Below are 20,020 nucleotides of genomic sequence, written 5' to 3' on the forward strand. Positions count from 1 at the left end.
GGAGAACTGTCTTGTCATGGACTCTGTCACCTCCCAGGCCTCATACCCTGAACAGCACCAGCATGTCCAAGGCCTATCAGAGCACCTTCACAGGCGAGACCAACACCCCGTACAGCAAGCAGTTTGTGCACTCCAAGTCATCTCAGTACCGGCGACTGCGCACCGAGTGGAAGAACAATGTTTACCTGGCTCGGTCCCGCATCCAGGGCCTGGGGCTCTATGCAGCCAAGGACTTAGAAAAGCACACAATGGTCATTGAGTACATCGGCACCATCATTCGCAATGAGGTAGCCAACCGGAGGGAGAAAATCTATGAGGAGCAGGTATGTGCTGGCAGAGGGGCTTCAGTGTGTGCGGTCGGCCGAGGGGTAGCAGACAGGATCAGGGACAGGGGCGCAGGCAGAACTCCATGGTGAGGGCTGGAGAGACAGTCCTGTGCGTAGCACACTGGCCTTGCACACAGCCAGCCTGGACTCTGTCTCCGTCACCATGTGTGGTCCCCTGAGCACTGTCAGAAGCAATCCACGAGTGCAGAGCCAAGAGTAAGCCCTGAGCACTACCGGATATGGCCCCCAAACCAGAAAGCTAAGGGAAAAAGGGGTGGAGGGGAGAGGTAGGAGAAGAAGAACTGGAAATGTAGACAGACCTGTAGCCAGGCAGGTGCCCAGCAGTGCTCTCGCCTCTGCTGTTTTCACTGACACTCCTGCCCATTCTTCTTCACCCTCTTTCTTTTTAGAATCGAGGCATCTACATGTTCCGAATAAACAATGAGCATGTGATTGATGCTACGTTGACCGGAGGTCCTGCCAGGTGAGAGAGGAATGAGGAAGAAGGTAGTCAGGGGTCCCAGCTCGGCTGCTGGCATCCCTGACTCTGTCCTGATACTAGGTACATTAACCATTCCTGTGCGCCTAACTGTGTGGCGGAAGTTGTGACATTTGACAAGGAAGATAAAATCATCATCATCTCCAGTCGGCGAATCCCCAAAGGAGAGGAGGTAAGAGTGGAGACCCCCACCCACACCCCCACACCCGCCAGGTGTAAGAGCAGTTCCGTTCCCCAGGCCACCGCCCCCTGGAGCAGCCCTTCCTCCCGGAGCTGGCATTGACCCTGACCTCTTCTCTTTCCAGCTGACCTATGACTATCAGTTTGATTTTGAGGACGATCAGCACAAGATCCCCTGCCACTGTGGAGCCTGGAATTGTCGGAAATGGATGAACTAAGAAGCTTTTGAGGCTACCAGGCAGGGGCGTCCCCCCACCCCCACCTCTTCCCTGAAAGGGATGAAGGGGAAGAGAGGTAGCAGCCAGAGCCGGGACCCAGTGCGGGGGCTGCCGGCCGACCGGAGCCCCTGGAGCAGGAGGCCCGGGCAAAGGTCCCTCGGCCAAGCCCGCCCTGGGCACCAGGGATAACCCTCTTCCCCGCCACCGGCCCCCAGGCTGGCATCTCTGCCCCCAGATCCAGAAGGGGCCAGATAGAAGCAGCCATTGGGCATCTCAGGTTTGAGGGGGATATGGGCCGGGAACTACCCAGAAGCGTCTGGGAGGCAGCAGGGACGGGGGGAGGGTGTGTGGCTGGGCCTCACAGCCCCGCTGCTCCACCGACCTCTCCGGCCCAACTCGAGGCTGCAAAGAGACTTGACTAAGCTTGACAATCCCAAAGGCCGGGCTCACACCTGGCCCTGCCTGCCGGGTCCTGCCCCCACCCTCGCCCCCACCCCACCCCCGATCTGTCTCTGTCTCCCTCTTCTCCTCTGTGTTTCCGTCTCTCTATGGGTTGTGTTTCCTTGTTTTCCACTCTGACAAATGCAACATGAACGGGAAAGAGGCATCCAGCTGTCCAGGAGGGCAAGCTAGGCGAGCCGGGCAAGGAGACCCCGCACCCACACCTACCTCATTTAAGTGTTGGATTTTTTGCTGTTTTGAAATGTGAGACCCTCTCCAAGCCCCCTACTGCCCCCAACCCTCTCACCCACCTCACTGCCCTCTTCTGAGTGGGTGGAAGGGGGGTAGAAGGAGGAAGAAAAAAACAACAACAAAAATCCATCTTTGTTTTTAATTCTGGGCATGGGATGGTGGTTGAGGCTGATGATGAAGACTGGGATAACTGGCCCCTAGTTGTTCTAGGACTTCCTTCTCCATCTGGACATGGGGGCAGGAGGGGTGTGCTAAACCTAGGACCAGGCTATCTTCCTCCTGTTTTCCCTACCCCATCCCGAGCCTGTTTGCCCTCCAGCCCCTAGATGGGGTGGGTGGTGGCAGGGCAAGGGCTGTCCCTGAGTGGCTGCCATACCCAGTGAGGCGGAGTGTGGCCCGGAGCTCCCACTTTCCCTCAGTCACCAAACTGCTGCTGGTCTGGTGGGAAGGGGTGGTGATGTGGGGGTGGGGAGCTTAGTGTCAGCGCGGGGAGGGTGGGGGGTATTTATCTATTTATACATGGGATTGTACATAGTCTTGTGGGGCATGGGGGAGCCGGCAGGAGGTGAGAACCCTCCCCTCTCCCCCAGCCCCCGGGGAGAGCAAATGTAAAACTACTAATTTTTGTGCTTTATATATTCTATATAAATATATCTATTTTCTTTTTACAAAACCAGTTTATAAATGGTAGGGGGGCTTGGGGCGGATACATGGAGCTCCCCTTGTGGGGGGGCCCCCTCCATTACCCAACCTACCGCCCTTTCCTCACCCCCTCCTCCCCACCCCCTGGCTGTGACTGCTGTAAAGTGGGGGTACAGAGGCGGGCAATCCCCACCCCCTGTTGTATAGTTGGACTCTGTTATAACGCACAAAAGTGAGCTGGCCCAGGGGGAGCCAGAGGGCGCCGGGGTCCTGCCTCCCTTCCCCCCCCTTTCTGCCCAAGCTTGTGCTGCAGTCAACCTCTTCCTGCGGATAGGGGTAGGGGGGTGGGGAGGCCCCGCCCCTCTGTGGCAGGGACCCTGGGGATGAAGGTAAAGCTTATATGCAGTTCTCGCCTAGGGGCTGTGGGCAAGGGGCATTTTGTAATTAATATTTTCAAGAATCAAATGTCGGGAGTGTAGGGGTGGGCTTGGTGGCAGTGGATGGGCAGACCTGCTGGAGGGGAAGTGTGGTCGCTGTTGTGATTTTAGGTTTATTTTTGTTTTTGAATTTGGGGGTTGCGGATTGATGGGGGTAGGGAGATTTTTTTTTTTTTTAAGCTGCTTCCTCAACTGTTTCAAGCTACAAATGTTTTAAGAGCATAACATCCCCCACCCCCACCCCACGGGAGCCGCTGTAATTAGATCAGACAGTGAGGAGACTGGGCTGCTGCCCCGGAAGCTATTGTATGTTCCTTTTCCAAGAGCAAAGGGCCTAGGCTACAGGGATAGGCAGTTGGCTCATTTGAGTCAGGATCTGGTCCGGGCTCCGGCCCTGGGATTGGAAAAGGGGGATGGGGCAGACTTTGTAAGCATATGCTAGGTATCCCATAGGCCTGTAGAACTTAGTGAAGAAACCTTATACAGTTTTTAATTTTTATATAAACTAACTCAGATCCAAGCTACAAGGTTGGAATTTTGGTTGTTGGTTGGTTTTGTTTTTGTTTTGTTTTGTTTTTCAAGTATCCCGCCTGTATAATTGCATCAGAACACCCCCCCACCCCCGTGTTTGTCTTTTGGGTTGGTTTACACTTGCACATACTCAGTTTTCAGTTTCCCCCCTTTACAGTCTTCTCCCCCCTTCACCTCCAGGACCCTGCCCCCTTTTTAAAAAATAAATCGCTGACAAGTGTGAATCCCGTGAAGACTTTATTTTGTGTTGTGTGTATCCTGTACAGCAAGGTTGGTCCTTCGTAACAACGGATGAAATGATGACCTTTTTTAAAGCGCCCTCTCCCTCCGCCCCAGCGCCCCTGTCCTTGGCATGTTTTGTATCAGCGATCATTCTGAATTGTACATAACTTATGTTGCAAGAGGCAAAGGGCAAGTTTTGGATTTTGCTTCTTCCAAGTTTGTTTTTAAACGACAAATAAAAAAAGAACATTTTAAATACAAGCGGCTCCGTCCCGTCACGCTCGCCGTCCGCCGGCTCCGAGAGCTCCGGCGGGACCCGGAGAAGGCGGTGACCCCGAGCGGGCCACGCCGGAAGGGGAAGCGCCCGCGCCCGCCCTCCGCTGGCGTCAGCCCTGACGTAGCGGAAGTGGCGCCGCGGCGCCGGACGTGGGGCGGGGCCTGCCGCCCGCCCCGCCCCGCGCTTGCCCCGCCCCGCGCCTGCCCCGCCGGCGAGCCCGGAGCGCCCACGAAGCCCGCCGGGCCCTCGCCATGGAGACGGTGAGGAGCGGGAGGGCGGCGGGGGGCGCTGTGGAGCCCGGGACCCCCGCTAGGGCCAGGGAGAGGAGGCCGGGGCCCGTCTGCCCCGCGGCTGCTGGGCCGGGGCGTCCCCTCGCGCTGGGCCGCGCGCGCCGGCCGTCCCGCGGGGAGCGGCTTCCCGCGCCCGCCCCGGGGCACGCGCACACCTCGCGCTCCGGGTGCCCGCGCTCCGGGTGCGAGCCTGCTGCCCGGCGGGCGGGGCCGGGGGCCGGGGCCGGGCGCGCCGTGCGCGGGGTAGGAGCCTGGCGGCAGCCGGGCCCCGCGGGCAGGCGCGTCGGGCTTGCGCCGGTGCTGCCGGCGCCGCAGGGGCCCTTCCCCGCGCCCCCCGGGCTCCCGCCGTCGCGGGGCCGCGCACAGGCTCGCCTCTCTCGGGCGCTGGCTGCCCAGGGCGCCTCCTGCCGCCTTGCCGGCCGCAGGCGAGACGTGGCAGCGAGAAAACGGCCCGCTGATAAGGTGGTTGGCGCTTCGTCACCCGGGCGAGGGAGTCATTGCTTACAGTAAGAGACGAGAAGGAAAGGTCAGATTCTCTAAAGTCTTAGATGCCACTGGTTTTCACTGGCTTGTGAATGTTTATAGTTGCAAAGCATTTTATATTGATTTTTAAAACCCAGGCTTATGTACTGAGTTAGGTTCTTGGGATAAAATTTGTTTTCAGGAGCTGGAACGATAGTACAGCAGATAGGGCGTTTGCCGTGTAGGAAACTGACTGGGGTTCAATCTTCGGCACCCCTTGTGGTCCCAGAGCCTGGCATAAGTAAGTGATCCCTGAGCACAGAACCAGAAATCAGCCCAAGTACCGCCAGGTGTGGTCCAAAACCTAAAAAGAAAAATTGTTTTTAAAAGAATTCGCCGCTCCCCCTCACACACTAAAGAGGCAAACAACATCAACTAGAAAACAATGTAGGACAGAATATAACATATAGGACAATTAGGGATCCAATTAAGTTTCAAGAGAATTTTAAAAAGTGTAAAGGAAATGTTCTTTGAAAATGCTTAGCATAATGAGTGGGATCAGAGTAAGGCAGAGAAGACCACTTTTCTTTCAAGGTAGCACTATCCTCCATCCCATTGTTCATCGATTTGCTCTAGCAGGCACAGTAACGTCTCCATCAATGTCTCCATCGTGAGACTTGTTACTGTTTTTGACATGTTGAATACGCCATGGGTAGCTTGCTATAGCAAGCTTTAAAGGTAGACTGGAGTAAATAGTATAAGATACAAAGAACCTAGGCAGTTTAGGAAAGGGAGAAATTACATGAACCACTGCAGTTTAGAGAGTAGTGTGAGCAGGGGCATAGAAATGTATGCATGCAGGGGCCGGAGTGATAGTAAGAGGGTAGGGCGTTTGCCTTGCACACAGCCAACCTGGGTTCGATCCCTGGCATCCCGTATGGTCCCCCAAGCCCCGCTGGGAGTAACCCCTGAGCATTGCCACGTGTGATCCCCCCAAGCAGAGATAAATTAGGAGTTAATTAGGGAGCTTGATGTTGATGGAACTTCGGTTTCAGTCACAGTGGGACAAAAGACAGGAGCAGTGAGTAGAGGACAGTTACTGAATATCTCACTGGAGTGTGTGTGTTTGTTTTGGGACCACACCCAGTGGTGCTCAGGGCACACTCCTGGCTCCACTCAGGGATCACTTCTGATGAACCAAATGGGGTTCAAACCTGGGTTGGCTGTATTCAATGCAAGTGCATACCTGCTGTACTATCTCTCTGGGAAGATTTGGAACCCAGGAAAAATTTATGAGCGAGGCAGCCAGTTTCCGCTCTGTAAATGAACAAACTTTTAGAAAATATTGAGTTCCAGGGCTGGTGCAATAGCACAATGGATAGGGCGTTTGCCTGCATGTGGCCGACCCAGGTTCGATTCCCAGCACCCATATGGTCCCCCAAGCACCGCCAGGAGTAATTCCTGAGTGCATGAGCCAGGAATAACCCCTGTGCATCGCTGGGTGTGACCCAAAAAGAAAAAAAAAAAAATGAGTTCCTGGCTTCTGGAGATCAAACCCAAACCCAAATTGTGTGGAGAAAGAATTTGATGACTGCATTAAAGATGAATCAGAAGAGGAAACAGATTTAGGGCAGAGATAATTATTTGAGAATGTTGCCGAAGAGATAAAAGCCCAAGTTGAAGATATGAAAGGGGAAGAAGAGAGATGGATTTTAGTCTTCTTTTTGTTTTTAACTAGTGTTTGGGGACTGGAGAGATATTTCAGGATCTAAGGCACTTTTATTGCACACAGTTTACCAAGTTTGATTCCCTGTACCTTCATGTGGTCCCTGGAGCACCACCAAGAGTGATCCCTGAGCACAGAGGATTAAACCCTGAGCATTGCCAGGTGTGGCTCTAAAACAAAACAACTTACTATTTTGATCTGGAAGATAAAGGTTCAATATCATGGTCTCCCTAGCATCAATGGGTGCAGCCCTTGAAACCCCCCCTGAATACTGCTGGGTGACTCCAGTAATCCCTAGTATTGCAGGGCCTGAACAACGTTTTTTTCTGGGTTCTTGCACTGAATGAACCACTGGCCTAGTTTGCAAAAAACCAACAGTGTTGCCCCAGGTCTCCTGGTTAACTTAGGAGACCTCCCCACATTTTTTGAAAAAAATAACCCAGTGAGGCATTCTTAATGGTAGATAGTAAAGACAGTTCAAAGAAGATGTGGTAGTATAGTTTATTTTTGGAGGAATCAACAGTGGAAGACAGCAGTGCAAAAAACAAAGATGGAGGGCTGGAATGATAGTACAGCGGGTAGAGCGCTTGCCTCGCACAAGGCACCAGGAGTAATTCCTGAGTGCAGAACCAGGAGTAACACCTGAGCATCAATTGTCCTGTGTTGCCCAAAAAACAAGACAAAGATGGGTATGAGTAATAGTATCTAAGGGAGATGCTGTTTTATTTTTAAACGCTTCAGGAGCTGACATTTGTAGTTCTGAGCATGGGAATAGAAATATGGATTAGGAATCTGAAAGAAATTGTCTGTGTCAATTTAGCTTGTGTGATCTAAAACTATTTTGTGTTTGTGAGCCAGACAAGTGGCTCATTGGTAGATGAGGCTCATTGGCCCTGCGTGTATGAGGACCTGGTATGATTCCCAGCTCATATACATACACACACAACACACATTATACATATAGATACATATAAATTGTATTTATATTATACAGTGGTACTTTACAAGTCTCCTGTGTTACTGAGGAGTAGAGAGAAATGAGTGTAACCTAATCTTGTGTGAAGAAAAGGGCAAAGAAACCTCATATTTTCACTCTTTAAAAAAACAAACTTTTTTTGTTTTGGGCACCACACTGCCATTGCTCAGAAGCTGCTCCTGGCTCTGCTCAAGGGACTCTGTGGTGTCCCGGTGACTGAGCCCTAGTCTTTCACATGCAGAGGTTGATCACTAACCTGTTGAGCTGTCTCTCCAGCATGAAAAGCAGCATTTCCCCCCTTCCTCCCTCCCTTTCTCCTCCTTCCCTCCTTCCCTCCCTCCCTTTCTGCTTCAACAAATTATTTTATAGTAGGTATCTTTCTCTAGATGTGCTTCTCTTTTCTCTATATGTCTTAGCCTCCTTTCTCTTCCTAAGTGTGCATCATTATTACCAATTTGATAAAAAAGCAAAAGAGTTGAGGATTAGTTGTTAAACTGCAGTGCCAGGGCTATAAGTATAAGAAATGGAAAGAGGCTTCTAGGAATTTGTAATCATTTTGTATTTATAATGAACAGAATAACCATTGCATAACAAAGTTTTATCAAAAGATGAATACAGGGGCTGGAGTGATAGCACAGCGGGTAGGGTATTTGCCTTGCACGCGGCCAACCCGGGTTCGAATCCCAGCATCCCATATGGTCCCCTGAGCACCGCCAGGGGTAATTCCTGAGTGCAGAGCCAGGAGTAACCCCTGTGCATCGCCAGGTGTGACCCAAAAAGCAAAAAAAAAAAAAAAGATGAATACAGGGGCTGGAGCAATAGCACAGCGGGTAGGGCGTTTGCCTTGCACATGGCTGACCTGGGTTCGATTCCCAGCATCCCATATGGTCCCCTGAGCAGCGCCAGGAGTAACTCCTGAGTGCAGAGCCAGGAGTAACCCCTGTGCATCGCCAGGTGTGACCCAAAAAATCAAAAAAAAAAAAAGATGAATACAAAAAAAATGATGAATACAAAAATTTTACTGAAGTAACCATCTCTCTATCTTTATATAGGTTAATGTGTGTATCTGCTACTTAGGAATGGTGAGGTTATGGTACAGTGCCAAGCTGAGCTGATCGTTTTATGCAGCCCAGAAAGAAATAAGGAAGATTAGCTCCTTCCCCTGTCCCCATCCTGGTCATTAGGTGAGGGAAGTTCAGGCTGTCCTACTTGTATAGCAGTCAACCTCCAGAACTGGCAAGGCCATTCATTTCTTTTTTTTTTTTTTTTAATTTATTCTTTATTGAATCACCATGTGGAAAGTTACAAAGCTTCCACGTTTAAGTCTCAGTCATACAATGCTCGAACACCCATCCCTTCACCAGTGCACATATCCCACCACCAAGAATCACAGTATACCCCCCCCCCGGCCATTCATTTCTTATTACCACAAAAGCTAAGAAGGTGAAGTACGACTTTCAGTTAGTTTGGGGATAGTTTACCCAGAGCAAATGGACCCGCACTGTTGATTCTGTGGATGAAAATTATCATGATCCCTTGTAGGTTCCTGGATAACAGTGATATTTCCTAATGTCTCACCCAAGGGAGCACAAAGATGGTTTTGAAGGTGTCTCTGTGTATTAAACACTGTAATTGATCATCTTGTCATGGAAAAAGCAACTTAAAAATCAATATCCTCGGGGCTGGAACGATAGCATGGCGGGTAGGGCGTTTGCCTTGCATGCGGCCGACCCGGGTTCGAATCCCAGCATCCCATATGGTCCCCTGAGCACCGCCAGGGGTGATTCCTGAGTGCATGAGCCAGGAGTGACCCCTGTGTATCGCCGGGTGTGACCCCCCCAAAAAAAAAGCAAAAAAAAAATCAATATCCTCTAGTCTATCATGACCTTTGACTCACAAGGGTGCTGAGAGGACCCATGTTCCCAGTTTTAGAATATTTGTGCCCTGCCTCCCGGCCTCAGTCATACAAACTTAGACTCTTGACAGTAGTTGCTGGGATCCCCCCAGTGTGGCTCTCGCAGTGATCAGGAGTATGTCTGATTTCAATGTGCCCAGCTGCTTAGTGAGAGTTTGGAGAAAAGCAATGTTATTTCTCTGATTTACATGTGTAGTATTTTTTATTTGGTTTGTTCTGGGGCAATATCTCGCAGTGCCTCTAACTTTGCACTTAGGGATCACTCTTGGCAGTACTCTGGAATGTTTGCTTAGGGATCCCAGGGCAGTACTCCAGGTGGTACCATACGGCATGTTGGAGATTAAACTGCAGACAGGACAAGCTACCCACTGTATTCTCTCCAGCCCCATACTTTCATGTTTTCATAAAGATCTATGAGAATATCGTGAGGCCAACCCTAAGCTCAGAGTTTTCTTTTTTTTGAAGAAGGGGGGTGCACACCTGGTGATGCTCAGGGGTTATTCCTGGCTCTGTACTCAGGAATTACTCCCAGTGGTGCTCCAGGAACCATATGGCATGCTGGGGATCAAATTTGGGTTGGGCGAATGCTAGGCAAGCTCCTTACCTGATGTGTTATCTTCTCTAGCCTCTAATCTTAGATTTTCTGTTTGCAGCTTTTTTTTAGACCTAATGTTTCATTAGGCAGTGAGTATGAAAGGACATGAGCTCTGGAACCACACAGATCTGGGTTCAACTTCCTGTTTTTCCCCCTTACCAGCCATTTGACCTTGGGCAGATTAATATTATCTTCTTAGTATTTCTTAAGCCTCGGTTTTCTATATATGAAGATAAGACTAGTAATAGTATTTATGTCAGGTTGTTATAAAGATTAAATGATAATATTTTGAAAGAGTCATACACTGCTTTTTATTTTGGGGTAGGGGCCCACCCAGCAATACTCAGGAGTTACTCCTGGCTTTGCAGTCAATAATCACTCCTGGCAGTGCTGGGGGCGAGGGGACCATATGGGATGCCAAGGATCGAACCCGGGTTAGCCACAAGCAAGGCAAAACACCCTCCCTGCTGTACTATCACTCAGGCCAGAGCCCCATGTGCTTTAAAGGAGAGTCTTAGTTCACCAGCCCTCTCCCTACTACTACCTGACTGAAATAAATGGTGCCTAGGATAGGCTGACTCCTTATTTTCCTTGTCTCTTCAGGTCACTTCTCCAGATAGCTCCCCAGCTCTGGAAAATGAACATCCTCAAGGTAAGTTCACTAAAGAAAGGCAATGGGAGACAGAAGAGGTGGTACAGAGGGGAAAATGCTTGCCTTGCATCCCTCTAACGCCAGTTTGAATCCCCGGTACTATATCTGGCTCCTCGAGGAAACTGGGTTTGCTTCAACAAAGTTCTTGAATTTTCTCCGAATCCCTTTTAGGAAAACCAAGCTGGGCCTAATAATATGCCAAAGGGTACACAAATCAGTATCACCCAGGAAAAATCATGTGCAGAATGGCAGTAATTAATATCTTCAGTTATCAGTCTACTGAAGAGAAACTTTTGTGCTATAGGAAAAACCTTCCATATGCAATTTTGGGCTGACTGACCATATTGTTTTGTGTTTGTTTATTTAGTGTTTTGTTTTTCTTTTTGTTTTTTTGGGTCACACCCCAGGAGCTTTTCCTGACTGCACTGAGGAATTAAGGCCTGGCTGTGCTCAGGGAATCATGTGGGATGCCAGGGATGGAACTCAGGTCAGCAAGGCAAACTCTCTACCCACTATACTATCTCTCTGGCCCTGGACTGATCATGGTTTTAAAATGGCTGGTATTTTTTTTCTTTTATGTCTTAATTTATTATTATAAAAAAAGACATGAAAATTATTTACATAATGAAAGATTTCAGAACTTCGGTGATTGGAAAGCTTCATGGAGTGCCATTTCAATAGTATTGGAGGCTGGAGATACAGTATAGTGGGTAGAGTGCTTGCATTGCATATGGCCGATCCAGGTTTACTCCTTGCTACCTCATATGGTCCCTTCAGCTCCATCAGGAATGATTCCTGAGTGCAGAATCAGGAATAAGCTCTAAGGTGTGGCCCTCACCCCTCTCCTGCCAAAAAAAAATAGTGATTTTTATTTCAGCCTACATACTTTCCAAGAATGTCTCCATCTCTAAGAAATAATCCTTGTGTGGCCAGAGAGTATTGTGGGTAAAGTATAAGGCATTTGCCTTGCATGGAGCCCACTCAGGTTCCATCCTTGGGGTCCCAGATGGTCCCCCACGCCCACTGGGAGTGATTCCTGAGCACAGAGTAAGCTCTGAGCACAGCTGGACATGCTCTAAAAAAATTATTTTTAAATAATCTAAGTCATCTACAGCCATTTTGGTGCCTCCATATTCTGACAGAGAACTTTTTTTTTATTATTAGTGAATCACTGTGAGGTACAGTTACAAGCTTATGAACTTTCGTGTTTACATTTCAGTCATACAGTGATCATTTATCCATCCCTCCACCAGTGCCCATTCTCCTCCACCAATGTTCCCAGTATCCCTCCCACCACCCCTACCCCATCCCCCCACCACACCACCCTGCCTCTGTGGCAGGGCATTCCGTTTTGTTCTCTCTCCTTTTGGGTGTTGTAGTTTGCAATAGAGGTATTGAGTGGCCATTATGTTCGGTCTGTAGTCTACTTCCAGCACACATCTTTCAACTCGAATGGGTCCTTCCAAGATCCTCTACTTGGTGTTCACTTCTCTGTCTCAGCTGCCTTTTCCCCCTGCATATGAGGCCAGTTTCCAAGCTGTGGGGCAGACCTCCTTCTGGTCCTTATCTCTACTGCTCTTGGGTGTTAGTCTCCCATTCTGTTACTGTATATTCCACAGATGAGTGCAGTCTTTCTTTGTGTCTCTCTCTTTCTGACTCATTTCACTTAACATGATACTTTCCTACTTTCCATGTTGATCCACTTATATGCAAATTTCATGACTTCATCTTTTCTAACAACTGCATAGTATTCCATTGTGTAGATGTACCAAAGTTTCTTTAACCAGTCATCTGTTTGGGGGCACTTCATTTTTTTCCAGATTTTGGCTATAGTAAACAGTGCTGTAATGAACATATAAATGTCATTTCTACTATACCTTTTTGCCTCTCTGGGATATATTCCCAGGAGTGGTATTGCTGGGTAAAATGGGAGTTCAGTTCTAATTTTTTTTTTCTTTTTGGGTCACACCCAGCGATGCTCAGGGCTTACTCCTGGCTTTGCACTCAGGAATTACTCCTGGCAGTGCTTGGGGGACCATATGGGATGCCGGGCATCGAACCCCGGTCGGCCAAGTGCAAGGCAAACGCCCTACCCGCTGTGCTATCAGTCCAGCCCCAATTTTTAATTTTTTGAGAAGCGTCCATTTTGTTTTCCAAAGGGCTGAATCAGTCGGCATTCCCACCAGCAGTGAAGGAGAGTCCCTTTCTCCCCACATCCACACCAACACTGGTTGCTTTTGCTCTTTTGGATGTGGGCTGACAGAAGAACTTTTGTCTCCAACTGCTTGGATCTTACTGGTTGGATCTTTCCACCCTCTCCTTAGAACCAGATCCAATGGAGCAATCACTGTTGCTTGCGATATTTTTCCTGAGATTTTTCAGACTTGGGTCAGCTGCATGGAAGGCAAGCACCTTATAACAAAAGCATATGCCTCCTTTGGTTATAGTTTCAGCTGTACTCCTTTCAACTAGTGCTCGGTCAGAGAGCAGAAGAAAGTTTCTAAATGCCTGTCCTGCCGTGACTCTACTGCTGCATTTCAGACACTGCACTCACGCCTCCCAACGGAGATACCTGCAGTCTGTACCTACGGACCCATGAATGTGGGACCTAATACTTCCTGGTACCCCAAAACAGTGGCACTAGGATTTGTCATCTGTAACGTCTCTAAATCCACTGAGTATACATGAATTACGGTGGGCTGGGGGATGGCTTGACCAAGGGAGAAGCTGTGGATTTCCTCCCCAGTGCTGTCCATCCGCACATGCCAAGTACAGTCTCCACAGCAGTTTTTGTGTGCTTGTTTGGGGGCCACACCCATCAGTGGTCAGTAGTTCTACTTGCTGGTTCTACTTGCTGTACTATCTCTCCAGTCCTGTGTTTTGTTGCTCAGGATTTACTCCTGGCTCTGCACCCAGGAGTCATTCTGCCTGTGCTCAAGGCACCATATGGTGTGGGGTGGTGGTGGGGATTGAACCCAGGTCAGCTGCATGCAAGGCAAATACTCTATCCTCTGTACAATCTCACTGGCCCAAAAGTCTGTGAGTTGTGCTTTTTTTTTTTTAAAGGTAGTCCTAGACTTTACCCAGTCTGTTCTGGTCTATTATCTTTCCCTCAGAGAAAAAGAATTTTCAGTAGGAAACAAGCAGTGAAGTAAATGTGTTTAGAAGAAGAGAGGAGAGGGGAGAGGAAGAGATGAGAGGAAAGACATGTTTAAGAGAGAGCACGGGGGGCTGGAGAGATAGCACAGCGGGTAGGGCGTTTGCCTTGCACGCGGCCGACCCGGGTTCAAATCCCAGCATCCCATATGGTCCCCTGAGCACAGCCAGGGGTAATTCCTGAGTGCAGAGCCAGGAGTAACCCCTGTGCATCGCCAGGTGTGACCCAAAAAGCAAAAAAAAAAAAGAGAGAGAGAGCACGGGCGTCTCCAGAGGTGGACAGAGCCCCAGTACACATCCTAGCATTCCAGTATGAAAGTCTCAAGGGGGTGGAAATTCGGGCAGCACATGGGTGTGACATACACACTGGCTATGAAGCTTGAGAAACAAGGGTGGGCTTCTAGCTTAAGATAGATTAAATACATGCATCAGCTTTAATTTCTTCACAGAAAACCAATGAAACTGTCATAAAATAATTTGATTTTCAGTTTTGGTTTGGGGAGCACACCCATCTGGGCTCACAGGTCAGCTTAGCTTCTGTTCTATCTCTCTGGCTCATAAAGGAGTATTTTTGATTAAGCATAAATTCATAAGAATAGGGAATATATTGGGGCTAGAGCAATAGCACAGCAGGTAGGGCATTTGCCTTGCACGAGGCTGTTCCAGGTTCAATTCCCAGCATCCCATATGGTCCCCTGAGCACCATCAGGGGTAATTCCTGAGTGCAGAGCCAGGAGTAACCCCTGTGCATTGCCGGGTGTGACAAAAAAAAAAAAAAGGAATAGGGAATATAGAAGAGGGAATAATGAGTTTTTTAAAGTTAGAAAGTAGATGGAAAAGTGCAGAGTATAATTATATAAATATAATTATACTGAACTATAAAGTAAAAGTAGGAAGAACCAAGAATCATTAAGTCGGGTGTGTGTGTGTGTAGGTAGGTAGATAAATGCCTCTTGTAGAAACAAACTACTGCGTGTGTGTGTGTGTGTGTGTGTGTGTGTGTGTGTGTGTGTGTGTGTACACACACTTACATAGGTAGATAAATGCCTCTTGTAGAAACAAACTACTGCCTGGGAGGCAAATGTGGGTTAGGGGGCATTGCTGAAGGGGAGTGAACACCGGTAAAGAGATCCATGTTGAAACATTGTATGCCTAGGGCCCAGTCATGAATAACTTTGTGACTGCATAGTTACTAAATAAATTTTAAAAGGAAAGAAGGAGAAGCCAAACCCCTAAGAAGTTAACTCCACTGAATATAACTGGGCAACTCTACTTCTACTTTAGCATCCACTAGAGAGAAGCTAAGGTAGGAGGTTTCTGCACTTAAAGCAGGGGCCTGAAGTAGACTGAACTTGGATGCTGAGACCCATTGCTTTACCCCTATTCAGTTTCCGGAATGTTCACAGAAGAGACTTCACCCTCCAACCCAGAAACTAAATTCTCTCAGAATCCCCTAAATTTTAAGAAATTTATAATTTATAAATTATTTTAAAATCCCTAAATTATGTTTTGAGTATTTCTCATTTAAATAACTCACAGTCAACAAAGTTTATTTACATGCTTAGATGTTCCACTAGCTTTAAAGGTTTTGGTTGTTTTGGGCTTCGGGGGAGGACCTCCAGCAATGCTGGGGGCTACCAAGGCTGTGCCCAGTAGTGCAGGGCTTGAACTTCATGCCCTTTGCAAAGCATGCTTTTCAGCCCTTTCAGCTGTCACCCTATCCCCTAAGAACCTTAAATTATGATTTAAAGGGTCAGAGAAGTAGTATAGTGGGTGAGATACTTATCCTTCACTTGACAGACCCCGGCACCTCAAGCCCTGCCAGGAAGGACTAATTCCTGAGAATAGAGCCAGAGTAACCCCTGTGCACCACTGAGTGTGGCCCCCCACCGAAAGGAAAAAATAAAAAAAATTTAAGCAGAGGAATAGTAAACTATACACAGCCAGGGTCATCCCTTAAGAGACTTGTTTTGTCTGGGACAAGTTGATTCCAACTTCCTTTGATCTGAAATGGTCCATCTTGAACCATAACATTCTCATCTTAAGATCTTTGAAGAAGACCCAGAGAGATAGTACAGCGGGTAGGGTGCTTACCTTGCATGCAGCAGATTTGGATTTGATCCCTGGCACCCCAATGGTCCCCATGAGCCCATCAGGGTTAAGCTGTGAGCACCACCAAATGTGTCCCCAAAACAAAAATTAATGTCTAAAACTTAAAAAAAGGGGGGCTGGAGCGATAGTGCTCCAGCGGGTAGGGCGTTTGCTATGCATGCGGCTGACCCAGGTTCGATTTCCAGCATCCCATATGGTCCCTTGAGCACCGCCAGGAGTAATTCCTGAGTGCAGAGCCAGGAGTAACCCCTGTGCATCGCCAGGTGTGACCCAAAAAGCCAAAAAAAAAAAAAAAAGATAGAAGAATTTCTCCAAAAAAAAACAAAAAAATAGAATGAGAATGTAAGATACTTCAGTTCAGAGTGGAACCAAAACTTTTTGATTGTAATTGATTAATGAATGGCATAGGTTTTCTATTTCGCTCAGCCCTCTTTTGCTTTTGGAGCTAATATAACTCTATCTGGATATATAGATTGGATGAGATGGTTCTTAGGGGGGGTTATCCTGGTTTTGTGGGAACAATGGGAACAAAACAGCTTACATAGTGGTTCTGTAACAAATCATGCCGTAAATTTTTGTTTTCTTTTTGGGTCATACCCGGCAATGCTCCGGGGTTACTCCTGGTTCTGCACTCAGGAATTACTCCTGGCAGTGCTCAGGGGACCATATGGGATGCTGGGAATCAAACCCGGGTTGACCGCAAGCAAGGCAAACGCCCTACCCACTCTCCTGTCGTTCAAGCCCGATATTTTTGAAGGCTGCCTTATGCATGTAGAGCATGTATTTTACCAATGGTGCATATCCCCCTCCTCCCACTTTAATATTTGAGCAACTAATACTGTCTTGTGCCTCTTTTGATGGTGAGTTATTGTATAGAAGGACACTAACTATCCCATCATTATGCAGAGACTCCAGAATCCAACAATACTGTGTATACTTCCTTCATGAAGTCTCATCGCTGCTATGACCTGATTCCCACAAGCTCCAAATTGGTTGTATTTGATACTTCCCTGCAGGTAGGTGAAACCTTTTTCTTGGAAACTCAGGTTCAATACCTCTTGTGTCATCCCAAACATTAATATCCTTTTATTTCCATGGGGTTAAGTTCATGTTTTTCCCAACACACCCAACCCCTGTTCTTTTAACGTCCTGCACCTTATGAATATCCTTTTGTGATTTTAACTCTTTTTTTGGCAACAGGTGAAGAAAGCATTCTTTGCTTTGGTCACTAATGGTGTCCGAGCTGCCCCTTTATGGGATAGTAAGAAGCAAAGTTTCGTGGGTAAGTGAAATTTCCTGCAACACAGTATTACTGGCCTCTTATACTGGACAGGGAAAGAAGCTTTGAACAGTGCTTAGGGCTCTTGTCTTGGCCCCTAGGCATGTTGACCATCACAGATTTCATCAATATTCTGCACCGCTACTATAAATCAGCTTTGGTAAGGAACCTTACTCAGTGACAAAACTCCTTTATTTATTTCTCCAAACAAACCACAGGGGTTATTAAACAGGGAAATCCAGTCTCAAATTATATTGATTCTGCTTTCAGGTTCAGATCTATGAGCTGGAAGAACATAAGATAGAAACCTGGAGAGGTATGTAGAGAAAAAGATAAAGGGGGAGTGGTCCTTGGGAAATAGTTTTCCACTGTGGCATTATGTGAACACCCCCCTCCTCCATTTTCTTCAGAAGTGTACCTACAGGACTCCTTTAAGCCACTTGTCTGCATTTCTCCTAATGCCAGGTAAGTTCCTGTTGCATTCATTTGCTTAGAAGAGAAGAGTCTGGCCATAGTATAGCTGAAGTCTTAGATAGCCAATGATGTACAGGGACGGGGAGAAAGAAATCATCCCTCCCAAACATGCACACATTCTTTAGCTCTTCCCTGAGCACCCTCCTCCCCAACTACTAGTTTCCGTGTCTATAAACAGATTCTAAAGAGCTTATTGTTATATATATATGTATATATCCATATATACATATATATAAAAATATAAAAAAAAAATAAATAAATAAAGAGCTTATTGAACATTTTCAGTCCTGGCTCTACAGAACTTAATTCTCCCCCATCTCCGTCCAGCTTATTTGATGCTGTCTCTTCACTGATTCAAAACAAGATCCACAGACTGCCAGTTATTGACCCGGAATCAGGCAATACCCTGTACATCCTTACTCACAAGCGCATCCTCAAGTTTCTCAAGTTGTTTGTAAGTGTTTCCTCAGCCAAATTTTCTCTTATAATCTGGGTTAGAGGGGTATCCCAGGGTGGTGGGTGGGGATGGGTGGTAGGGATGTGACTTAGTGACAAAGTGCACACTTTACAAGCCAGAGAAAAGAAAGGAAAGGAAACTCAAGAGACAGAGCGGTAGTACTGGGGTTAAGGTGCTTGCACGCAGCTGACCCCACTCCCATCCCTCAGCACTGTCAGGAGTAAAACGTGACCCCTGACCACCACAAGATATAGCTCAAAATCAAAAAAAGAAAAGAAAAAAAAATCAAGTTGATGGTTCCTCCCTTAGATCACAGAGTTTCCCAAGCCAGAATTCATGTCTAAGTCTCTGGAAGAGCTCCAAATTGGCACCTATGCCAACATTGCGATGGTCCGCACTAGCACCCCTGTGTATGTGGCTCTGGGCATCTTTGTGCAGCACCGTGTCTCGGCCCTGCCGGTGGTGGATGAAAAAGGTGAGAGGTCAGCCCTGAGGGTGGGCTCCAGGGGGAGAGCAGGGGGACTCCAGGCACCTACTGACCCGCTTCTGTCCCCCTAGGCCGTGTGGTGGATATCTACTCCAAATTTGATGTCATCGTGAGTGATGTGGGGGTGGGAGTGGCTGGGAGGTGGGGAAAGGAACGGGGTGTGAAATGGGAAAGAGACCAGAGTCTCTTCTAGAAGCTTCCAAGTTTTAAAATCTGTTTTGAGAAGAAATTGAATGAGCCGGGTTGTGTGCCTTAGGGACAGGGTTGACAACTACAGCATCCCTCTGGTGAGGTTGGTGGGTATTAGGGTTCGGCATCCTTGCTTCCCTGCAAGAAAGAAAGCACCTTCTTTCTCCCCAGAATCTGGCCGCGGAAAAAACCTACAACAACTTAGATGTGTCCGTGACGAAAGCCCTGCAGCATCGATCACATTACTTTGAGGGCGTCCTTAAGTGCTACCTGCATGAGACTCTGGAGACCATCATCAACAGGCTGGTGGAAGCAGAGGTAGAGGGGCCGCGGCTCTCAGAGTAGGGGCTAGGGGATTGACCTCACTGAGACCAACACTAAAATTTCTCTCTCCCTTGCTGCCCTGTGCCAGGTTCACCGACTGGTAGTGGTGGATGAGAATGATGTGGTCAAGGGAATCGTGTCCCTGTCTGACATCCTGCAGGCCCTGGTGCTCACAGGAGGAGAGAAGAAGCCCTGAGCTGTGCAGGGCCAGCACCAAGGGATTTCCCCCCTCACTGCACATCCAAAGCTCTGGAGCCACGAAGGAACCTAGAGGGAATTGACTGTATTGCTTGGGAGCCCCCCGGTTCTACATGGGAGCTGGGGAAATGCCAGGGAGGAAGGAAAGAGGATATTCAGTAGTCTTTATCCTCACACTTGAGAAAATTTTAGATCCTACCCCATCCTAGCCCCCATGCTCATAGACATAGCCCCTTTCTGGATAAAAGATGGGCTCTGTGCCTCTCAGGCAAACTGATCTCTGAGAGATCCCCAGACCTCACCAGCCATTGCCTCTGTCTCTGTCCCCAACTTCATCCAAAGATGACAGTACAACTAAGTCTTCATAATTGTTTTTCCATTCTGTTTCATGCTGTATGGAGAAGGTTGAGTCCCCTTTGCGACGTTTCTTCCATATTGGAGTGGGGAGGAGGGCCTGTGGTTTCTGCACTGTAGGCAGATGTGTGATGGGGATTGGGGGTGATGTGGAGGAGGGCAGAATGATTAGCTGAGGCTATTGCTTTTCATGACAAACTTAATTAAAATGACAGGAACCTCTTCGTGGTATTGCACTGTTTGATTTGATTTTTGTAGCTGATAGACACTACTGCTCCAGCCTTCCTGCTTCACACAGCTTCGTCAGCTGGCCACAACAGTGAAGCAATAGTGATAAGACACATAGTTC

The 20,020-nt window shown here is 48.0% G+C and overlaps 2 protein-coding genes across 13 annotated transcripts in view; both read left to right on the forward strand.

The window, feature by feature from the left end:
• Positions 1-4,009, forward strand: part of KMT2D (lysine methyltransferase 2D) — a 44,849-nt gene extending 40,840 nt beyond the window's left edge. For all 11 annotated transcript variants that reach the window (XM_055125453.1, XM_055125457.1, XM_055125463.1 and 8 more), the window contains 4 exons: positions 38-323; positions 737-810; positions 889-997; positions 1,131-4,009. In XM_055125453.1, the coding sequence (XP_054981428.1) occupies positions 38-323; positions 737-810; positions 889-997; positions 1,131-1,223 (562 nt within the window). In that variant the 3' untranslated portion in view covers positions 1,224-4,009. The remainder of the gene's footprint in view (positions 1-37; positions 324-736; positions 811-888; positions 998-1,130) is intronic.
• A 167-nt stretch (positions 4,010-4,176) lies between these two features.
• PRKAG1 (protein kinase AMP-activated non-catalytic subunit gamma 1) lies at positions 4,177-19,893 on the forward strand. Of its 2 annotated transcripts, none has more exons than XM_055125464.1 (12): positions 4,177-4,285; positions 10,593-10,641; positions 16,816-16,925; positions 17,110-17,191; positions 17,290-17,348; positions 17,459-17,504; positions 17,599-17,653; positions 17,990-18,116; positions 18,429-18,594; positions 18,678-18,715; positions 18,967-19,113; positions 19,208-19,893. In XM_055125464.1, exons 1-12 carry the CDS (start codon positions 4,277-4,279, stop codon positions 19,313-19,315), a joined length of 996 nt encoding a protein of 331 aa, XP_054981439.1. In that variant the 5' UTR covers positions 4,177-4,276; the 3' UTR covers positions 19,316-19,893. The 2 variants fall into 2 exon arrangements, with proteins under 2 accessions (XP_054981439.1, XP_054981440.1); XM_055125465.1 differs by lacking the exon at positions 4,177-4,285 and adding an exon at positions 4,598-4,841.
• The last annotated feature ends 127 nt before the right edge of the window (positions 19,894-20,020 follow it).

The sequence above is a fragment of the Sorex araneus genome, chromosome 2 (assembly GCF_027595985.1).
Source record: "Sorex araneus isolate mSorAra2 chromosome 2, mSorAra2.pri, whole genome shotgun sequence".
Classification (NCBI taxonomy): Eukaryota; Metazoa; Chordata; class Mammalia; order Eulipotyphla; family Soricidae; genus Sorex; species Sorex araneus.

Bases quoted from the DNA above. Each gene is read 5' to 3' on its own strand.
- PRKAG1 (XM_055125464.1), top strand. The intron at 16,926-17,109 runs GTAGGTGAAACC...TTTTGGCAACAG, and splicing joins TATTTGATACTTCCCTGCAG to GTGAAGAAAGCATTCTTTGC. The intron at 17,349-17,458 runs GTAAGGAACCTT...TTCTGCTTTCAG, and splicing joins GCTACTATAAATCAGCTTTG to GTTCAGATCTATGAGCTGGA.